General features: G+C 32.8%; 2 protein-coding genes across 2 annotated transcripts in view; both read left to right on the plus strand.

Annotated features, from left to right (window-relative positions):
- The first annotated feature begins 3,887 nt into the window (after positions 1-3,887).
- LOC134242768 (uncharacterized) overlaps positions 3,888-21,530 on the plus strand; it is an 88,072-nt gene continuing 70,429 nt past the window's right edge. The window contains exons 1-17 of the mRNA XM_062724890.1: positions 3,888-4,136; positions 4,418-4,483; positions 4,580-4,628; positions 5,869-6,020; positions 6,671-6,788; positions 7,572-7,682; positions 7,968-8,083; positions 8,403-8,474; positions 15,193-15,256; positions 15,513-15,563; positions 15,924-16,138; positions 16,265-16,324; positions 17,026-17,137; positions 17,401-17,621; positions 18,640-18,750; positions 19,300-19,390; positions 19,503-19,541. Coding sequence (XP_062580874.1) covers positions 3,990-4,136; positions 4,418-4,483; positions 4,580-4,628; positions 5,869-6,020; positions 6,671-6,788; positions 7,572-7,682; positions 7,968-8,083; positions 8,403-8,474; positions 15,193-15,256; positions 15,513-15,563; positions 15,924-16,138; positions 16,265-16,324; positions 17,026-17,137; positions 17,401-17,621; positions 18,640-18,750; positions 19,300-19,390; positions 19,503-19,541 — 1,795 coding nt within the window. The 5' untranslated portion in view covers positions 3,888-3,989. The remainder of the gene's footprint in view (positions 4,137-4,417; positions 4,484-4,579; positions 4,629-5,868; positions 6,021-6,670; positions 6,789-7,571; positions 7,683-7,967; positions 8,084-8,402; positions 8,475-15,192; positions 15,257-15,512; positions 15,564-15,923; positions 16,139-16,264; positions 16,325-17,025; positions 17,138-17,400; positions 17,622-18,639; positions 18,751-19,299; positions 19,391-19,502; positions 19,542-21,530) is intronic.
- On the plus strand, positions 8,538-10,047 carry LOC134242785 (uncharacterized). Its single transcript, XM_062724915.1, has 2 exons — positions 8,538-9,022; positions 9,223-10,047. Exons 1-2 carry the CDS (start codon positions 8,696-8,698, stop codon positions 9,256-9,258), a joined length of 363 nt encoding a protein of 120 aa, XP_062580899.1. The 5' UTR covers positions 8,538-8,695; the 3' UTR covers positions 9,259-10,047.

Genomic DNA, 21,530 nt, shown 5'->3' on the forward strand with positions numbered 1-21,530 from the left:
TCGCTTTCTCTCTCTCTCTCTCTCTCTCTCTCTCTCTCTACTCTCTGAACGTTCTTATTTCCAACTGCTGAAATCTAAAATAGTAAAATACTTTGATTACTCTCTATATAATCTTATATAAAGTTTACAAATTCAATGTCTTTAACTGGAATATTAGAAGAGTAATAATTCTTTACAAAGTACTTTATTATAAAGTAACATTTCTTGATGTGCAGAATTTGTTATGGACATACGCATCCCTTACCTACTGATAATTTTTCAAGACATTCTAAATCTAATTTATCATATAAACCAGAAGTCTCTGTCGAGACTGTAGCTCTACTGGTTTGTACTTATAACAAAGGAAGAGAAAAGAAGCCATTGCCATCAGACCAAAAATGTAGAAGGAGTAGCGTTTTAAAGGCATTTCACAGACATTTCTATTTTTAGTAACAATGGCAACACTGTTCATCGAAATCAAAAAACGATTCACTATTTTATGTATCTTAGTGTAGTCTACACTTGTGCCAAGTTATATTGAAATCAGACCAAAATTGTAAGAGTAGCGTTGTAAAGGCATTTCACAGAAAATTCTATTTTTAGTAACCATGGCAACACTATTCATCGAAACCAAAAACCGATGCACTATTTTACGTATCTTTGTGCAGTCTCTTTGTGTGCCAAGTAATATTGAAATCAGACAAAAACTGTATAAAGAGTAGTGTTTTAAAGGAATTTCACAGAAAATTCTATTTTTAGTAACCATGGCGACACCGTTCATCAAAATAAAAAACCGATGCACTATTTTATGTATCTTAGTGTAGTCCACTTGTGTGCCAAGTAATATTGAAATCAGATCAAAACTGTAGAAAAAGTAGCATTTTAAAGTAATTTTACAGAAAATTCTATTTTTAGTAACCATGGTAACACCGTTCATCAAAATAAAAAACCGATGCACTATTTTATGTATCTTAGAGCAGTCTGTTTGTGTGCCAAGTAATACTGAAATCAGATCAAAACTGTAGGAGGATTAGCATTTTAAAGGAATTTCACAGAAAATTCTATTTTTAGTAACAATGGCAACACCGTTCATCGAAATCAAAAACGGATGCACTATTTTATGTATCTTAGTTTAGTCTACTTGTGTGCCGAGTAATATTGAAATCAGATCAAAACTGTAAGAGGAGTAGCGTTTTAAATGAATTTCACAGAAATTTCTATTTTTATTAACCATGGCAACACCGTTCATCGAAATCAAAAAACGGATGCACTATTTTATGTATCTTAGTGTAGTCTACTTGTGTGCCAAGTTATACTGAAATCAGATCAAAACTATAGGAGGAGTTGCATTTTAAAGGAATTTCAAAGAAAATTCTATTCTTAGAAACCATGGCAACACCGTTCATCGAAATCAAAAACGGATGCACTATTTTATGTATCTTTGTGTAGTCTACTTGCGTGCCAAGTTATATTGAAATCAGATCAAAACTGTAGGAGGATTAGCATTTTAAAGGAATTTCACAGAAAATTCTATATTTAGTAACCATGGCATTACCGTTCATCGAAATCAAAAACGGATGCACTATTTTATGTATCTTAGTGTAGTCTACTTGTGTGCCATGTTATATTAAAATCAGACCAAAACTGTAGGAGGAGTAGCGTTTTGAAAAATTGTTTACAGACAGACGGACAGCTATACAGACAGACGGACGGACGACGGACACCTTACTCAGACCAGTAGAGCTAAAAATTATCCATATTTGTCCTTCTTTGCTGATTTCTACATTGTTTTCAAAATGTTTTTAAATATAAGTACACAAAAAATTGTGATATAGGCCATACAGAAGATTACCCATAAGGGTTATATAAGAAATATGACCCTGTGGTATCTTGTCCAAGTGCCTGGTAAGCTACCCCAATATTTTGTGAGGCAATTTGTATAAGTGCCTATACTTCAATGACAAATTCTTTGGAAAAATTATATATTTTTGAGGAACGTGTCATCTGACCTTAAACCATGAATTATTGGTACAATCGATTCCTTTCAAAAACAAATCTAAAACGTTTGAAAGTTGAAATTTAGATGTTAAGTTACTGTTTGGAATTAATTTAAAAATAGCAAAAGAAGTAAAATGGTACTTAACTTAAGTTTGTTAAGCGTAAACTTTCTGTAAAAGTGATATATATTTAAATCTCTAAAGTTAAAGATACCAAACTTGTATTTGGAAATCTGAATTTTGAATTTTGTAATCGGATAAAAACTATTGGGGCAGCAGCCTTCTGAAAGAATTTTACAAAATTTCTATTTTAGAAACCATGGCAAAACCGTTTGAGGTAGTTCGATCCTCAGGGTTTGAAAACCAGGCATTGAATAATTGAAAATTCTTTCAAAAATGTCTCTGAATTCTCAAGTATTGCTTTTATCCGCGATAGTTCTTCAAACTTCATTTTTAAAGTTAATCATATTATATAGGGAAAATTAGTAAATTTCGACTAAATTTTCAGCAAAATGAGAATAAAAACTCCTACTATGCATTTTCCATTTAATTTTGATCAATAAACACCATTTAGAAATTAAACTGAGATATCCAGCCTTTTGAAAAAAATTCACAATTTTTATACATACGAGTATAAGGCACTTTAGTTTCTTTTAGTTACTTCGACCATTTTACAATGCATAGTGTCTAAAGATTTTCCTATCATTGCAAAACATTATAAGTCACTTCTCATTTCAGTTTATATTAATATGCATTGGTATTTATGGTTCGAATAGAAAAAAAAACTCGTTTTCTTGAAATTTGTCATTTCAAAATGCTTTTATGGGGTAAATATTTCGAATTTTTATAAGACCTTTCTGAGAACTTCAAAGAACCTTGAAATACATTGAGAGGTATCTAATGAAAATTGTTGCATGAAAAGATTTAATTTTCAAGCTTCATTTTGAGACTTTTTGAATTAAATTATAAATTATAGAGTAATCCTCGCTGGCTGAGGATCGCAGTACCAAAAATCACTTCTTATTTCATGCTAATAAACATTGGTATCTAAGGTTAAAATAAAGAAATCCAATTTAATTACGTTAAATGTATAATTTTAAACTACTTTTATGATGTACTAATAATAACGTTTTATAAAATTGTTTCTAAAAAACATCAAATATCAATCTGAGATGAATAAAATAATAATTGTTGCATGAAGAGATTTCAATTTCAAGCTTCATTTTGAGAGTTTTTGAATTAAACTATAAATTAAAGAATTATCCTTCCCGACTGAGGTCAACAATAACAACAAAAATGAACTAATTTAAAATTATGTATCTCAGTATAATCTTCCTGTGATCAAATTTATATTGAAATCAGATAAAAATGTTAGGAGGAGACGCATTTTTGAAGTATTTTACAACCACGGCAACACCATTATTCCAAAGGAGAAAAAAAATACAAACTTATTTATTTGAGTTTGAAATAAAGTATCCAAATCATGCAATGACCTTTTTGAGGGTTTGCAGAGTAATTAAATGTAAATAAAAACCAACGAAAACTACCGGCTTTGGAACAAGCCCCCCCCCCCCCCCCGGGAAAAAATAGGACAAAATTTTTAGCTTTCCACTGCCAAGTGGTGGCGTCTCCATATGCGTAAAAAAATCTCGAGAGGGATGTTAAACAACATACAATCAATCAATCTTCTGGTCTCTGACCAGTAGAGCTAAAATAGACGTTGATTTTTTAAAAACAAAAGCCTGGCTCTATAGATCATAGTCAATGTAAAAAGCCTATGACACACAAGTGATTACCGATATCACACCAAATTATATTACCAATCATTAATAAAATTCCTCTAATCTTATTTTATAAATGCTATATTCGTCAGGACACACTCGCAGTACTATCAAACGGAACTTTTCTTATCGGAACACATGACGCCTTCCCAGGGCCACTAAGAACTGCCATGTCCCCAACTAGCATGCTGGGGACAAACTATAGATGTAAATATTTACCGTGTAACAAAATATGAAAAGAGGAAAGGATGTGAAGATCCCTCTATTATTTTTATTTGCGCTAGGGGTGGGGGTAGGGGGCGTGAGTGTTACTCTGGACGATTTGACGTCACGGTACCTATGTGCGTCACAGTGTTTGACGTTCTCCTCGGACAGCCCGGTAAGTAAATTACTTTAAAGGTTGATTTTATTGATGATAAAATAAAAAAAAAACAATTTGTATGTTATGAAGTATTAATGGGTACTATACTGAAATGGATTTTAAAATTCGTGTAATGTTACTATATTGCTATTGAATTATTGAATTTTTGTGTAAGAAGAGAAAGACGTGGGTCTTACAGAATTATAACATTCAGATATCATTTGTATGCTATTCTCTTTTATCGATGATTACAGTAATGACAATGAAAATTACAAACCATTTTTTCTTCCCCTTTGTAGAACATTTATTCTCAGTACTCTGCATACTGCGGACAACCAAATCCACAGTTTTCTTACGGGTGTCAGGTTAGTAGAATTTAAAAAAAAATACTTTTTTCCATACATATCATACTTATTTACTAATGAAGTCCATTATTCCAAATCCTTATTTTCCTTTTACAGAGTCAGGGCTGTGCTGGGTCATGTAACTCCCTGATTTTGATTATTCATGGTAAGTAATCTATATCCTGTAGAAAAATTGCAGAAATTCAAATTGTGATATATTTACATAAACTAAATACTTTTTCCTTTAAATCTTTCTCTCTCAACCCAAGGGTTAAATGGTTCAGATCTGGCGAGAGGAATTCTAGAAATATTAGCAGACAATGTACATTCCTAGCAAGACTAAACACCCTACCACTTTTGACCATTTTAATTAAAGAATTTTAGACAAGGGCATTCATATAATGACTGTCGTATTATAGCTGTGATTATAGACCTTTCCAAATATACATGATTCTAGAATCCAAGACATAGGACACTTGAAAAAGTATCATTTATGGGAACTTTTGAACAAGATAAGATAGGGCGTTCATATATGGCAATGTTCATTACCTTTGTCAAGGCTTTTCTAAATGTAGATGTTTTGACCTCGTTACTGTTACCTTAGAGGTCAACCTTTTGTGCTTTTAAAGTTATAAGCACTGAATTATTGAAGACAGAAATATTGTTTTTATTTTATATGTACATTACTCATGACAACATCTTTCAGAGAAAGGTACCAAATTTGTCTTCATTTTTTTATGTTATTGTTTTCACTCTTCTATCAATGAAACACACCATTAATTAAATATATTTACGTTGATAAGCATTAAAAAAGTTAACAAATTAATTAGCCGGGCTTATTGCTCAAAGAGCAATTGCCGGCTTATGTGATCCTGTTCAAGGCAGGATGTTAACCCCATAGTCGCCATTTCAAAGTTACGTGCAAAAATATAGTTCTTACTCTCAGCCGCTTTTGAGATAATACAAACGCTAAATAAAGCAACAAAAATAAAACGAAGTTTTATCTATATAAAATAAACATTAGTAGTAATGACTTTGAAAACTTCATAAGTCAAAGAACATAGTTCATTAGCGTAAGGATTTTTGATAATCAGTGTTACGTACCGTAGTTCTCTACACATACGAGGTAAAGGAGGAGAGGGAACCAGACTGGCCTGTTTGTTTACATTCAGCTGCGGTACCAGATTAATTTTGATTCTGACAAAATCGGACCGTGGTATTAGGATTGAAAAACTCACTGTCAGTGTCTTATCATTTATATTGATAGTTTTAAAATAATTTTTTCATCAGAATATAAACGTGATTCATGTAAGAAATCCATTCTACTCTGTAAATGAGCGCGGCTCTCTGTACTTCTGAGTACTTTGATTTTTTACTCTTTTAATACTAGTACATGTAACTTGCAGATATCAGAAAAGCGGCAAGTATTCCATCACTCAGTGCGCATTACGTAACAGGAACTGATATTTTGATCACGTGGTCTTCACCAGCCACGCCCTATTACACGCGCTACCTTCTGCAGATAAAATCTTACCGACAATGGGTATCCATCGCTGAGGTACTTATTAAAACTTACTCTTTATATTTAAAAACTACATATATCTCTATATTTCCATTTCTATTTTTTTCCCTCTGTGATAACTCTTTGAAAGTTAGCGGAGTTGATTTCTTTATAATTCTATCGGAATGTAAAGTAGGCAGGTCGATAGGTCAGGAGCTAAGGAGGCCAAATATGCATGTAAATCTCGTGCGGCTACCTTTGTGTTTGACGTCAGTGGCCGAGGACTTGTCATGGGAGTACTCGTTTAATTAATTATTTAAAGCTATGTCTGCATTTTAAAAATCTAAATCTACATTTTCAGTACACAATGAAATGGAAATATAAGGAATCACTGTCTAGTTAGTATGGTATGCCAGGGACATCAACGATAGTGGGAAACATGGGATAATTTATACATAACGGGCTTCGCCCGTTATGCAAATTATCCCATGTTTCCCACTATCGTTGATGCCCTGGCATACTATACTAACTAGATAGTGATTCCTTAAATAAGTCAGCAAGATTCAAGTGAAGAAATCAATCAACTGGAAAATTTCATTAATCAAAGTGTCAAAAAACTCAAAGAAAAGTAACAAAATATTGCTTATATAAGAAAATTTCTATACAAAAACTTACAAGTCTATAATATTATTTTCATTGTCTGACAGATAACCACAACAAGTTATAGGTACCATAACACTAACCCCTGTAACAACATCACATTCCGAGTGATAGCCGTCAATCAGTATGGAACCAAAGGATTCTCCAGCGCCTGGACTGTTACAGGTATTCTTTTATTAACCGTGTTAATAAATAAGTCACTTTTAGCTGCAAGAAACAATCATAAAGGGAGTGGATTAAAATTGCAACAAGATTACAAGGGGTCCTTTGACTTGGGCTTGCATCCTTAACACTATACTGGACACAAAATACTGACAGAATCGACTTCCTTTTCTTTCTCGTTACAAAGATGCTACATTAAATGGTCGGAGGTATGAGGCTGACGACTACAAAAAAGTCAAAGATCAGTATTATAGTTTTCAAGAAGAAACAGAGAAGAAAGGAGAATAAAGGAAAAAAAGCTGAAGCTATAAGACAGTAATAACTTTTGGATAAATCTTTATATTTCCAAAGATTCTGGTGAAGATAGACACTGTTAACTACGGATGAGAGTCGCCCGCGTGGCGCATTTGTTAAAGCGCCTGCTCTAGAGTCTCGAAGCAAGGACTTGATCCTTACGTCGCGGATTCAAATCCCACTGTGGGACGTGGAGACCGGTCCTTCGGATGAGACCTGTAAACCGAGGTCCCGCGTCACAGTACGTGCTGGCACGAAAAAGACCCCTCACTGCTCAATGGCCCTAAGTGTCGAGGATATGACAAAATTTGCAGCTCTCCACCGGCAAATGGTGGCGTCCCCATATGGTTAAAAAAAATTCTCGAGAGGGACGTTAAACAAGCAAACGAGAAACAAACAATAAAAGAATGAGAACATAAAATTGGTTCAGTATTTGCGAGACATTGGAAAAATTCATGTTTATTTACTTACAATTTAAACAATATTTTACAGCTCCAAGTCCACCCTCTGCCCCACAGAATGCACAGTTGATGGAAGGCGCCATGTTCTATGTACCTAGAGCAAAAGAGTTCGCTGGGATTTTACAGGTTGACGGAATTCAAGGTACACTGAAATATTTACATTTGTCAATGTTTCGATTCAGTTATAAGCATGAGATAAAGTAAAATCCTCTCGAACAAAATATTCCTCAGCCTCATGGCTTCCGGGATTCAGTTTGGTTCTTGCTATCTTGGGTCCGAAAAAATGCACGTTGCACTCGAAGCAAGTAAATAAATGTACATTGTTTGCTTCACACAATGTCAAAGGATTAAATGTGGAATTTTCTGGGACTGGCGGTGTATGTTATATTCTTTTTTGCTTTTAAATCTATCATTTTTGTATTATCAGACTGGAATGCAGACGAGATAGAGTACTACCAATGGAGCACGCTGCCGACCGCCTACTGCCGAAACATGAACAGTGTGGTACTGCCAATATTCGATCCACTGGCTTCCTCTGATGCTGTAAGCATTGACGTGAATGGACTTCAGTTAAAATTTGCACAAAAATGCGAAATCTTCGCACGAGAAGACAAAAAGAGCCACGCATGATATTTGCAAGAAAATGTCATGCGATTTTCACATAAAATTCGCACCATTTTAAAAGCAATATGAGCATATCAAGAGAACAATGTAATATACATTTTATAATTATAATGGATTCCTAAAAACGATCAGACCTCTTGGTCCCATTGTACGAGGATGGCACTTCTATCGATTCAACAAAACACGAATAGCGCTCTTATTCTTTTACCAAAGAGATGGTTGTTTTGATCAATTTTAGGTTTCTGGTATACACTTCAGGACTGGGGTCCGAATCCACGTCGACGGATATGGTTGTATTTATACTCTACAGGTATGTTTGCAAGAAAAAAACGGATAATGAATACTAAGATTATTTTTTTCACTTCCGGTGTGGCTGCGCAAATGGCGTGAAGTGAGAAGGAGCAGAGGGTCGTTTTTTCTGTTTTCCTAAGTGAACATTAATATTTGATACGAGGCATTGCAGATAGTTTTCTTAATTACGTGAAGACATTCGTGTTTTAGGTGAATTTCAGGTATTTTCCTCTTTGTTAAATGCAACAGACTGTAAGTCACTACTTTGCACAAGGAAATTCGGGAAGCTCGTGCAAGATGCCGAAGAGAAAAGATACGGAGAAGGAGAGTGCGCAAAATGATGAGGTGTCAAATAAAGAGTTAAAGGAACTTTTCTCTAATCTAATACAGAAGTTGGAGAGTTCAATGAACGAGAGGCTTACTGCGCTTGACAAAAAAGTAGAGGAAACGCTGATCGTTATTAAGGAGGAGATAACTGATATGAAAACAGCGCTTCAAAACCAAGATGACCGATTAACTGATTTAGAAAAGCTAAACACAGAGGTTATACAACCCCAAAGTAAAAAGGTAAGCCTTCTTGAGGCTTCTTTAAAAGAACTGCAAGATCATATTACATACCAAGAGTTAAGATCTCGGAAATACAACCTCTTATTTTATGGCATTCCTAAAGCAGAGAATGAAGTTTCAAACGAGGTTATTGTGAAATTTTTGAGTGAAAAATTGGGCATGTCAACAGCAGAGTCTATAATGATTAAAAACTCTCATAGGGTTCCAAAAAACCCCAACAGCAGTTACAAACCTGAAGCACCAGAAGCAGTCATTGTTAAATTCGTTCTTATGGAGGACCGTAATATGATACTAAATCATGCCAGAAACACTACCCTACCGAAAGGCTATGCAATACGAACAGATCTACCCGTGCATTTGAAGAGAAAGAGGGCAGAGCTGGCTCAAAAGGCATATGAACTCAGGAAATCAGGAATGAAGACGAGAATCCGTGAAACGAAAGACGATGTGATTCTGGAGTATCGACAAAAAGGAGAAAAAGAATGGCTCGCTTTTAGTGATTCCTTCTAATTGATCTAGATAAGAACAAGATTATTTGCAGGAGATGACAGGTTGTAGGAGTATGATATGGTGAAGGTTTTGTATATCTGTAAAGTGCTGAGTTATGCTACAGTTGGTATCGTGTTGTTTACTTGTCAAATAATAAGTATGTTTTAGATGCTATTAGAAAGATATACTAAGGTATGCTGCAGATGTTTAAAAGTAAAATACCAGTGTTTTGAGCTTTGGATGATATCTGTAAAATTCAGAGTTATGCCTTAGTTGTTAATAACTTGTAAAATATTGAGAATTTTTGGTATCGTTATCTGTGAACTACTGTGTTATGTCATAGTTGATAACTTGTAACATATCTACATGTAGTATGTCTCAGGATATATATTTGTTTGGCAGCTTATGGTTTGCTGTATAAATTACATGGGGACATATTGGTTTTTTCTTTTTAATGTAATAAATACCTAAATTTCAACAAAGATTACAAAGATTACTGGTAGAAGTTCTTAGAGGAGCTTGTATTTATTATTATTTTTTCTATGAGAGTACTAGGGTTCACTATCTTATTAAGGTGGCTAAGTTAATTAAAAAGACCCAATGCGATGTAATACATGAATTTTCTTGATTTGTTTTGTTACCATACAGGAAGTATTTTTCATTTTTGATATATGTGTGAAAGAATGGAGAGTATGCAACATGCATATTTTTTTGCCTTTATTCAACTGTGTAGTGTAATCTATGACTAAGTTAAAAATTACTTCTGTAAACTGCAGAGGTTTACATGATTCTATGAAAAGAAAGGATGTCCTAAACTATTTAAGAAATTTTAAATCATCTATTTATTGTTTACAAGACACCCACTGTACAGAATTAGAGAAAAATTCAGTTTATGCCCAATGGGGTAATGACATACTCATCAGCTCAGGAAAATCAGATGCAAGAGGGACTTTAACCCTTTTAATAACACAAATGAAATAAAAATTTCTAAAGTTTATAGTGATAATGAGGGGAATTTCATTATATCAAATATAATGGTGGAAAACAAGTACTCAATCACTTTGGTTAATTTTAGTGTTGGCAAATCGGACGATTTTTAGTAACCGGTTACTCGCTTCATCTTCCGATCGAGTACCCGGTTACTCGGATGATTTTTGGTAAAAGTAATAATATCTATCATTTATCTTATTCTATACTTATCGGTAGTAGTAATGCACAAATATACTGTATAGGGACATTATATTTACAATACACACATACGATATCGTCAAAGATTTACGATTTTTAAAAAAGAAAATTAATAGGGAATTCGACACACAAAGACAAATAAATACGTCATCGCCAATCACCATCTTACTTTCTTTTTCAGCCCCCGAAATATGTCGCAATCAAGGAGAATAATTATTTACATACTCCATAATTAATAGTTTATATGTGGAGTGTCCAGTAAATCGCTGGTTTCCGAATAATTTAAGCTTAAGTGATTTAAAAGATTTTGAATGAGCTGTTCTTTTGTTACAACTCCAAGCTTAATATGGTGGCATCTCGTTAAATTATCAAATGGGGTAATCATAACTCAGGCCTTCAAAAAATGTATACCCCAAGCAATCAAAGCTATCAATTATATAAACTGTAAAAACTAATCAAAACAATTTGATTCACTACAACCATGCACTAGATCAAGTCTAACGGTACCTAAAATTAGGGAAATGTGTAAGTTAGTATACATTTATAAATTATAAAACATTCACTTTCTATCCCTTTACTATGTAGAATTTATTTTATCCGAGTAACCGAATAGCAATTTTACTAACCGATACTCGCAACGTTCGACGGTTAACCGGTTAACCGGGTACTCGTTGCCAACACTAGTTAATTTATATGGTCACAATAAAGATAATCCTAAATTTTATGCAGAAATAAGTGATAAAATGGATGATTTTTTTGATACTGACTTTATAATTATGTGTGGAGACTGGAATGTAGTACAAGATTACCAGTTAGACTGTTACAATTATGTTAGAGAAAACAATCCCAAAAATAAAATTGAAATTGAAAAATTAAAATCAAAATTCAATTTAGTAGATCCTTGGAGAATCAAAAACCCAGATGCTAAAAAATATACATGGAGTAGGAAGAACCCAGTAAAACAGGCTAGACTTGACTTTTTTTTAGTATCAGAGGAAGTCTTATCAATTATAAATGATGTTCACATGATGCCAGGCTATAGGACTGATCACTCTATCATAGAATTAGATATTACTATTAATGAATTTAAACGTGGAAAGGGATTCTGGCGTTTTAACAATTCCTTATTGAGAAACAAAGAATTTGTGACAAATGTTAAAAAAATTATAAGGGAAACGGATAATGAATATCGTATTGATGAATCAATGTTAGGAATACCAGATAATCTTTTTCTTGATGTTCTATTAATGAAAATAAGGGATATGGCAATACAATTATCTGCAAATTTGACCCGAGAAAGGAGGGATCACAAAGCAAAGATTGGAAATCAACTTAGAATTTTACATGATATGTATAATAATTACCCTTTGTCAATTTATCTAGATATGATAAGTGACCTTGAGACAGAATTAGAGGAAATTAGAAAATATGAATTGAAGGGGCTATTGTTAAGAAGTCATTGTAAATGGAAAGAAGATGGGGAGAAACCTACAAAATATTTTTGTGCCTTAGAAAAAAGAAATTATGTCAATAAAAATATTAGCAATTTAATCAATAATGATGGTAAATATGTAAATAAGCAAGCAGATATCTTAGAAGAAGTAAGGAACTTTTACAAAAAATTATATGAAAACAAAGATCAGGAGCTTGATGATGTAAATCTTGAAGACTTATTCCAAAACTTTGAGGTTCCTAAAATAAATAATGATATGAAAAACATTTTAAATGCTGAAATTACAAAACAAGAAATACTTCAAGCTCTTAAAAATTTTAAGAACGATAAAACACCTGGAACTGACGGTTTTACAGCAGAATTTTTCAAGTTTTTTTGGACAGATATTAATTCATATATTCTCAAATCCTTTAATTACAGCTATGAAGTAGGTCAATTATCTTATACTCAGATGCTTGGAATTATTTCTATTTTACCAAAAGGCAATAAGCCAAGGGAACAATTAAAAAATTGGCGACCAATTACATTATTGAACATTACATATAAACTCTTATCTAGTGTCTTAGCAAACCGAATGAAACCAATTCTGTCAAAAGTAATACATGAAAATCAAAAAGGGTTTCTTGCTGGTAGATATATTGGTGAAAACTCAAGGTTATTATATGACATCATACATTATTGTAAAGAGAATGATCATTCAGGTCTTGTTTTATTGATTGACTTTGAGAAAGCATTTGACTCTATTTCTTGGAGATTTATTTTTAAAGTACTCAGATTTTTTAATTTTGGTGAGAATTTTTTAAAATGGATAAAGATTTTGTTTAGAGAACCTAAGTTATGTGTTATTCAAAATGGTATTTTTTCTGAATTTTTCCAAATGGGACGAGGTTGTAGGCAAGGTGACCCAATTTCACCTTACTTGTTCCTACTATGTGCAGAAATAATGGGAATTATGATTAGAAATAATAAATTAATAAAGGGCATTGTTATTGAAGATAAAGAATATAAACTACTACAATATGCCGATGATACAGTTTTATTAATGGATGGTTCAGAAGACTCAATTAGATCAGCTTTGTCTTTAGTCAATCAGTATTCCAAATTCTCTGGACTGAAGCCAAATTATGATAAAACTCAATGTATTAGGATTGGATCTACTGTTCATACTGATGATAACTTGTGTGATAAATATCAAAACTTGATGTGGTCACAGGAACCATTTACAGTGTTAGGTATAGCATACTGTGTAGATCTAGACACAAACACTATGTTTGATTTGAATTTTTTGCCAAAGATTGACTCTATCAAAAAGCTTATATCATCATGGTCTAGAAGACATTTATCAACGGCAGGTCGTATAACAGTAGTAAAAACCTTGCTTTTACCTAAATTTAGTCACTTATTAATTAGTTTACCGAGCCCTTCTAAAGAAAAACTCAAAGAAATTGAAGCTATATTTTTTCATTATATCTGGAATACCAAAACGGCTAGGGTGGCTAAAAATATTATATGCCAAAGTTATGAAAATGGTGGTATGAGAATGACATGTCTTGATTCATTTTGTAAAAGTTTAAAAATTACATGGATTCGCAGATTGTTTGATAGTTCATGTAAATCAGCCTGGAAAGAATTGCTAAAAGATTTAATTCCTGACATTAAATATTTAGTTATCTATGGTAGGGATTTTTCAAAAAAACTTAAGAAAGATACGGAAAATGTTTTCTGGAATGATGTTTTTTCAGCATTGTTGGATTTGAGATTATGTATTGATGATCAAACATCTATTTTAAGTCCCATATGGTATAATCCATCAATATGTATAAACAACAGAAGTGTTTGTTATAAGTCATGGCTGAGACAAGGTATACAATTTGTTTTTGATTTTTATGATACAAATGGGACTTTGTTAGGATACCAAGACTTTTGTAAACAATATGATTTAAAAACACCTTTTACAATGTTTTTAGGCATAACAAATTGTATTAGAAAATTACAGTTGAATTATGATCATAATATAATTCAAAGAAATCAACCTTTCTTCCCAAAATTCTTACAAACAATAACAAAAAGCAAACAAGGTGCAAGAGATTTCTATGATGTTTTTATTAGTCAGAAATACAAAAAACCAAAAAGTGAAATGAAATGGGAAAACATTTTAGAACTTAATGTTGATGAATTTTGGTGGAAAAAACAAAACATTCTGTTTTTTAACATAACAAATGATATACAGTTAAGATGGTTCCACTATAGAATTGTACATAGAATTTTAGCTACAAATACATATTTACACAAAATTGGTGTTACTGACTCAGATTTATGTAGTTTTTGTAAGAAACACCCAGAGACACTTTGTCATCTTTTTTGGGAATGCGAGTGTGTTGCAGAAATTTGGGAAAATGTACTGGATTGGATGAAAGAACAGTTTGGAGTTGATATATCTCTAAACAAAGTTGATGTTTTGTTGGGAAAACATTATAAATATAACAATATATTTAATTTAGTAGTATGTATAATAAAAAAGCATATTTATAGAAATAGATGCAAAAAATGTGTACCATCTTTTGAGAGGGTCAAACAAGAGGTTATGTATTATTTTAATTGTGAAAAATATATTTATAAGAAAAATGGGGAAATGGACAGTTTTAAAAAACGATGGAATTTGATAATGTTTTAATATGATTAATATATTTGAAAAAACAATGCAGTTACAGATGTACATCAACTTTTCACTGATTATATTAAGATTTCAGTTGTTAAATATTATTATAAATATAATCATATGCATGTTATGTAGCGAAAGGTGTGTGAATGATATGTGAAAAAAATGTCCTGTCACATTATGATTGTGTAATATATATGTGTATTATGTATGTTACTTAGTGAACCCAGGGCCCCAACCCTGGCAATATTATATACTTGGACATGTGATGGGGCAAAAAAAAAAAAAAAAAAAAAAAAAAAGATTATTTTTTTTAATATGAAAAAATCCGCATTTTTTCTAATATTTAGCCATCTAAAAAAATTAATTTTTTATTCTCAGGTTCGTGCAGTTTCCAAATGTGGAGTGCCAGGACCATACAACAACATAACCATTGACTTGTCAGGTATTGCAGGCTTTTTGTTGTTTATTTACCGGTATATAACACACATTTCAAGTATGATTTGATAATTAAATATATGTAAAAAAAAAAAAAAAAAAAGAAGAGAGAACATCTACATAGGTATTTTTTTAAATACATAAAAAACATTATCTCTAATTCTCTAACATTTTCTACAACAATAATTAAAAATTCAGTAATCCAGCACATAAAATGGAAGAGTACTCACCGTTATAATATATTTGCATATATATTTCAACAGATTGCTCGAAAATCCGCGATTTTTACTGCCGCCCCATCAGAGGGTCACGATGTAAGTACGAAGACTTTATAGAAAATTGCATTTTTTAGTGTTCTAAAGATGTCTAAAGACCCCCAAAATATACAGCAAGGATTTTCTGCATCCATCTGTGGGTTATGTTGTGCATTCTTAGGGGCCTATATCTGTGAATTTTATGTGTTGTGCTTTGTATGACACAATTTTTATGCTGTCTTTCCCCAGGAAAAAGTTTGACTTAAAAAAAATAGTTATTCCTGCATATATCCTGTTTAGCTGTATTGACTGACTTCAATTGTATCGAAAATTGTCTAAGGCTTTGTTTTACAAGACAATAATAAGTATTGATGTATCATTATATAATTGTTCTTTTAACCCTTTTATACGTTATATAAGTCGACCCACCAGGAGGCGTAGAGAACGTCACTTTGAGGATGGATATGAACCACCCCCAGGTATGGTTAAAAGTTCAATGGAAAAAGCCATCAGACCTGGGAACTATGGGAGTAATAAATCATTACGTCATGAGGTGGGGAAAGGTCACAATGCCTGTGTTTTTACTGGACCAACCACACTACACCCATGAACCACTCAATACAACCTTAGCGAGCGTATGTTCTCAGTTTTCTCAAGTTCACACTTAATTCACACTTTATACTTCGTCCAGTTTCATTTTGGGATCTGTACTTCTTTTTGCATCTTTTGTCAGAAATATTGTTTTTGATTTTTTTTAATAGGACATCGTCGAATTCGGAATTCAAGTCAATGACGAGCCAGACGCAACCTATGGGTTTCAGGTACAGTATTCTTTTAGACTTACAACGAGTCTTCTACTGTGGAATTTAAGGCATACAAAAATTGGGGAAATACGTATAGGTTCCATAACTGTGCGAGCTAGTAAACACTTTTTTCCCAAAAATCAATAAAAAAAAAATCCCAGAATCTTGCTGGATGTCTCTTAAAAATGGAAAATCGGTTTAGCTATCCGACCTCTTCCTCTCATTATGAAACAAGACTTTAGTACTTTTGTGTTTTGGTAAAAATAAATCAAGCCTAATCCGTAAGATTGCATGACCTTGATGATCTTGTCGAAATGAAGTATAAAGATTTTAAAAAAACGTAACTGAGATTCGGTTGATGTCTACAATATACCAGTATACTGAACTGGAATACCATAATAGACATGAACTTGGAGAATTCATTCTGAAAAAAAACCACCCCTTTAAAATCGTGGAATATGTAAAATGAGCCATTCGGAATTTCCTGAACACCCAAAAAGAACAACTGCTTCGGATTGATGAAACGCATTTGCTAATGGAAGAATATAATTTAAAATAAGAATGATTGTTTATTAATTTTGAGTTCAGGAAAAATTTTATTCACTTCTGCTCTGAAAGTGCGTTTGATTAAGGGAACGAGACTATCAAGCTCAGGTTTCTGAGTAAAGTCCAAAAGTCTATTCTCTGTAGCTGGATAATGCTGTTTTATTTCTTTATAGATTATGCCCATTGCACCCACTCAAATTGTACAACCATATGAATATGATATGTACCAAGTTTTCGCCATTACCTTAAAAAATCGCACATCTTGTAGAAATTCTAACATGCAAGGTTTGAATATAAATTTTATTCCATTTATTTATTATTTATTTGCATTGAAAGAGTGAATTAACAAGAAAAAATGAAAAACTTTTTTTTATTGGATGTGTCTTTAAAACACAAACAAGAAAAAAATGCAGACTGCAAATCAAGATACTCATATTATTGACAACACGTAATTTTATTTTTATTGATGTTGAATACTAGTAATAAAGCAAGAATTATCTTGTCTTCTCAAATATATCCATGCATAAAGAAAAATCTCGTTTTGGTAGCGTCTAGAATATCTTGCGATGAGGACGGAGTGTCTATTATACAATTCAGCAACACTCTAGACATCAAGTACGTCTGGCGCGTACCAAATCACACTAATCGACAAGAGTACAATGACGAGGAATTCTATGATAAGTATGCTGTGCAGATGGGGGAAGTGGTCCACGCACCGCCACCTGTCGGTCAACAGCTTACCAATACTAATGTTACCGTCGTGGAATCGGTGAGTTTTTTTCAATGATATATCATCAAACATTGTATTTGCCATAGTAAGTAAACTTCGCTTGTTGTTGAATGTCACTTAGGAAGTGAATTATTGTTCTGTTTTAAAACGATGAGAGAAATTGGAAATGCAAGTTCTATTGAAACCTGTAAGATCAAATATTGCTTAGTTAAGTTGACTGCATATTTCGTCGTTGCAGGATCGTCACCGTGTGTCACAGGCGTGAACATCCAAATGAATGTAAAATATGACGCAATGGAATGGATAAATAAAGAATTCTAACTTCTGTTAGTGTTGTTCATTAACCTGAGACACACGGTGGACAATCATAATTCGCGGATACAAGAAATGACGTCATGATGATTTCTGTTAATAAAGAAAAAAACATTAATGTGAATATGTCGTTCATTTCTTGTCTCTGCAAATGTGCATTGTGTTGTCTCAGTTCATATTGATGTGACTATTGCTTTTCTGTAAAAATTGAAATAGTGTCAAAGTTATCAAATGGGTTTAAAACAACAATTAACGCCTGTTTGTACTTGTACAGTTGCCTTTCTTTCATTTTAAAGTATATACTGTATACAGGGAAATTTTCGCCTCCGTTTTATTTTCGCTCCTTTCGCCCTCTTCTTGAATGGGCGAATTTAAAACGGAGCGAATTCAAATAACACAGCATAAATTCTTAAACAGAACTTTGACTGGGCGAATTTAAAACGGGGCAATATTGTTTGCAATTCCAAAAGGGCGAAAATAACACGGGGCGAAAATAACCCTGTATACAGTACATAAATAATTATAATTTAGGGCTTCTCCAGCATTCCCATTTTTTATAAGCATTTGGTAAGAAATAAAGTATTGTTTACGACAAAAATGTATAGAACAGATATAACAGAAAAAGGCCTCTTTTCTAGAGTTGACTCGCTTTCCTAGTATGTTATATTTTCATTTCCTCTCTTGCTAAAAGGGGGTGTAATCTAAATACGCTGACAACATGGGATATGACTATTGAATTATATAGGTCTGTGAAACGAAAAATACAACGGACCATAATAATTACACATTGTGTGCACCAGAAAGCGACGCCGTAGTTTTCCGCGATCTGGAACCGGAAGTGATGTATGGAGTCAGGGTAAGGTATAAAAAATCAGTAACCCTCTTTTTAAATCCCTCGTCATCAGTTATTCAGACTCCAAAAGGTCTTTTTAAAAAGATAAGGCAAATATTAGTTTAACTGGCCACATGTAATATAAAATATTCTAAGACTGAATAAATCCTTTCAAAAATTTTCCCAAGAAAGAAAACCAAATATATGCATGTCTTCTAATAAGAAGAAAATAAAATTTTTTAACACATCACGTCAAATTCAGAAAATTTTGAGAATGGTGAGCAAAAGCAGTTATTAAGATAAATTTTGCATATACTCAAAACTTTTTAAAACTTATATGTTGAAGTCTTACAAATAAATATGTTACTTTAAGTAACTGTTTCTTGAACTAAGGAATTCGTGGTTGAATGTAAAAGGTTAAAATATCTAAACCATTGTATCTCTAGAAAGGTATTAAATAGATTGCTAAAAAGGAATATTTTAAAAATGCATCTTTTTTTTTAAAAATTTTTAAATGAAAGAAATTTGAGTAACTTAAATTTATTTTTTTATATTTTATTTTTAAAATAATAGGTCATTGGCTTAAAGGATTCAGAGCCATTGCCTACAGAAAAAAGATGGCGAATGATCAAAATCCACACCTTTACTTTGAATGAAACAATAGGTATAATGAATATTCGTCTCTATTCTGCTTTAATTTGATTTTAAAAATATCTTATACAAGGGAATGAAGGCACAAACTATTTTATAATCAAGAAATATAAATCTATTTCTAGAGGAGGTCAACGTGACATCTTCATCAGATAAATTGAAAGGTAGGTACATGTTTACCTAATGGTGAGAAAGATCAGTAAATTATTTATATTTAAAAATAACGTATTAGAATTACATGTAATTAAAACACCAGCAAAACAGAAAACATACTAAAGACGCATTAAGTATTCGAAATTATTGATTTCATTCAATATAATCGGTATATCATTTTTCCTCCACTTTTATTCATATGTAATGTATTGGTTACACCAAGCAAATAACAATCACTTTAGAATCCTATTACTAACTTACTGCCCTGGACACCTTTGGATTCCCAAACGTTATCACTAATTAGCTTCTGGGGTGTACAAATAATCATATTCTGTTCTTTTATTCTTGTTTCCACTTCTTTGCCAGGTGACTCTTGGTTTTCAGTTCTACTTCTTGTTTGCCCTCTGGTGTACATCAGTCTTAATGTTGCTCTCTGACTCCTTTCTGAATACAAGATCAAGCCATACCTATTGCCATCGGTTATTTTCTTATGATAATTATGACAATGTCCTTTTGGAACCTGTTGAGAAGGTCCTGGTTTGAGAGAGTAATTGACAAAAATATTCTAAGAATCCTCCTAAGAGACTTTCTATGAAAAGAAATTTTCAAAATCTCTGATAAAATGCATTTTTGTCCTGATAATTTATTGGTAAGTTCTCCAAATTGTTTGTAGCTTCTAAAAAAGCTGCCCTGTCTTTTTGGATCTCTGTTGTATATCTTCTGTTATATTTCTATTCCTTCATTTTTTACAACCCAAGTCCATGAAGGTGGTTGAAAATAGGAAGAGGTTGTTTCTGTATATTACTGTCTTCAAGTTAGTGTCATTTTATATAGTCTTGCATATTTTACCACATTTGGTGTTAAGAATTTTTTTCTAGTCCGTCAATCTCTATCTTCTAAGCATTATTCAATCTTTGCTCCGTTGCTTCTACATATACCTATATCCAAACTCACAGATTTTTTTCCACAAGACCCAGTGTAGAGGAAGCAAATTTCCTATTATTTTTAGTTCACCTGAGCCATAGGCTCAAGTGAGCTTTTCTAATCAAAATTTGTCCGTTGTCTGTCGTTGTCGTCGTCGTTAACTTTTCACATTTTTGACTTCTTCTCAAGAACCACTGGGCCAATTTCAACCAAACTTGGCACAAAGTATTCTTAGGTAAAGGGAATTCAAGTTTGTACAAAAGAAGGGCCACGCCCTTATTTAAGGGGAGATAATTGAGAAATAATGAAAATTTGGTGGTAAGTTTTAAAAATCTTCTTCTCAAGAACCATTGTGTCAGGAAAAATGAAACTTATATGGAAGCATTCTCAGGTAGTGTAGATTCAAATTTGTTCAAATCATGACCCCAGGGGTAGGGCAGGGCCACAATGGCCGATCAAAGTTTTACATAGACATATTTAGGAAAATTCTTTAAAAATCATCTTCTCAAGAACCACTGTGCCAGGAAAGATGAAACTTATAGGGAAGTATCCTTAAGTAGTGTAGATTCAAGTTTGTTCAAATCATGACCCCCGGGGGTAGGGCAGGGCCACAATGGCCGATCAAAGTTTTACATAGAAATATATAGGAAAATTCTTTAAAAATCTTCTCAAGAACCACTGTGCCAGGAAAGATGAAACTTATAGGGAAGCATCCTCAAGTAGTGTAGAAACAAGTTTGTTCAATCCATGACCCCTGGGGGTAGGGCGGGGCCACAATGGCCGATCAAAGTTTTACATAGAAATATAAAGGATAATTTTTAAAAATCTTTTTCTCAAGAATAGCAAAGGCATGAATGATCACATTTATATGGAAGCATCCTCAGGTAGTGGACATTCAATTTTGTTCAAATCATGTTCCCTGGGAGTAGGGCGGGGCCACAACATGGAATCCAAGTTTTTACATAGAAACATGTAGAAAAAAATCTTTAAAAATCTTTTCAAGAATAGCAAAGCCATGATTAGTCCTATTCATATGGAAGCATTCTCAGGTAGTGTAGATTCAATTTTGTACAAGT

This window comes from Saccostrea cucullata, unplaced genomic scaffold (assembly GCF_032062105.1).
Source record: "Saccostrea cucullata isolate Sc308-1 unplaced genomic scaffold, CSIRO_AGI_Scuc_v1 ctg907, whole genome shotgun sequence".
NCBI lineage: Eukaryota > Metazoa > Mollusca > Bivalvia > Ostreida > Ostreidae > Saccostrea > Saccostrea cuccullata.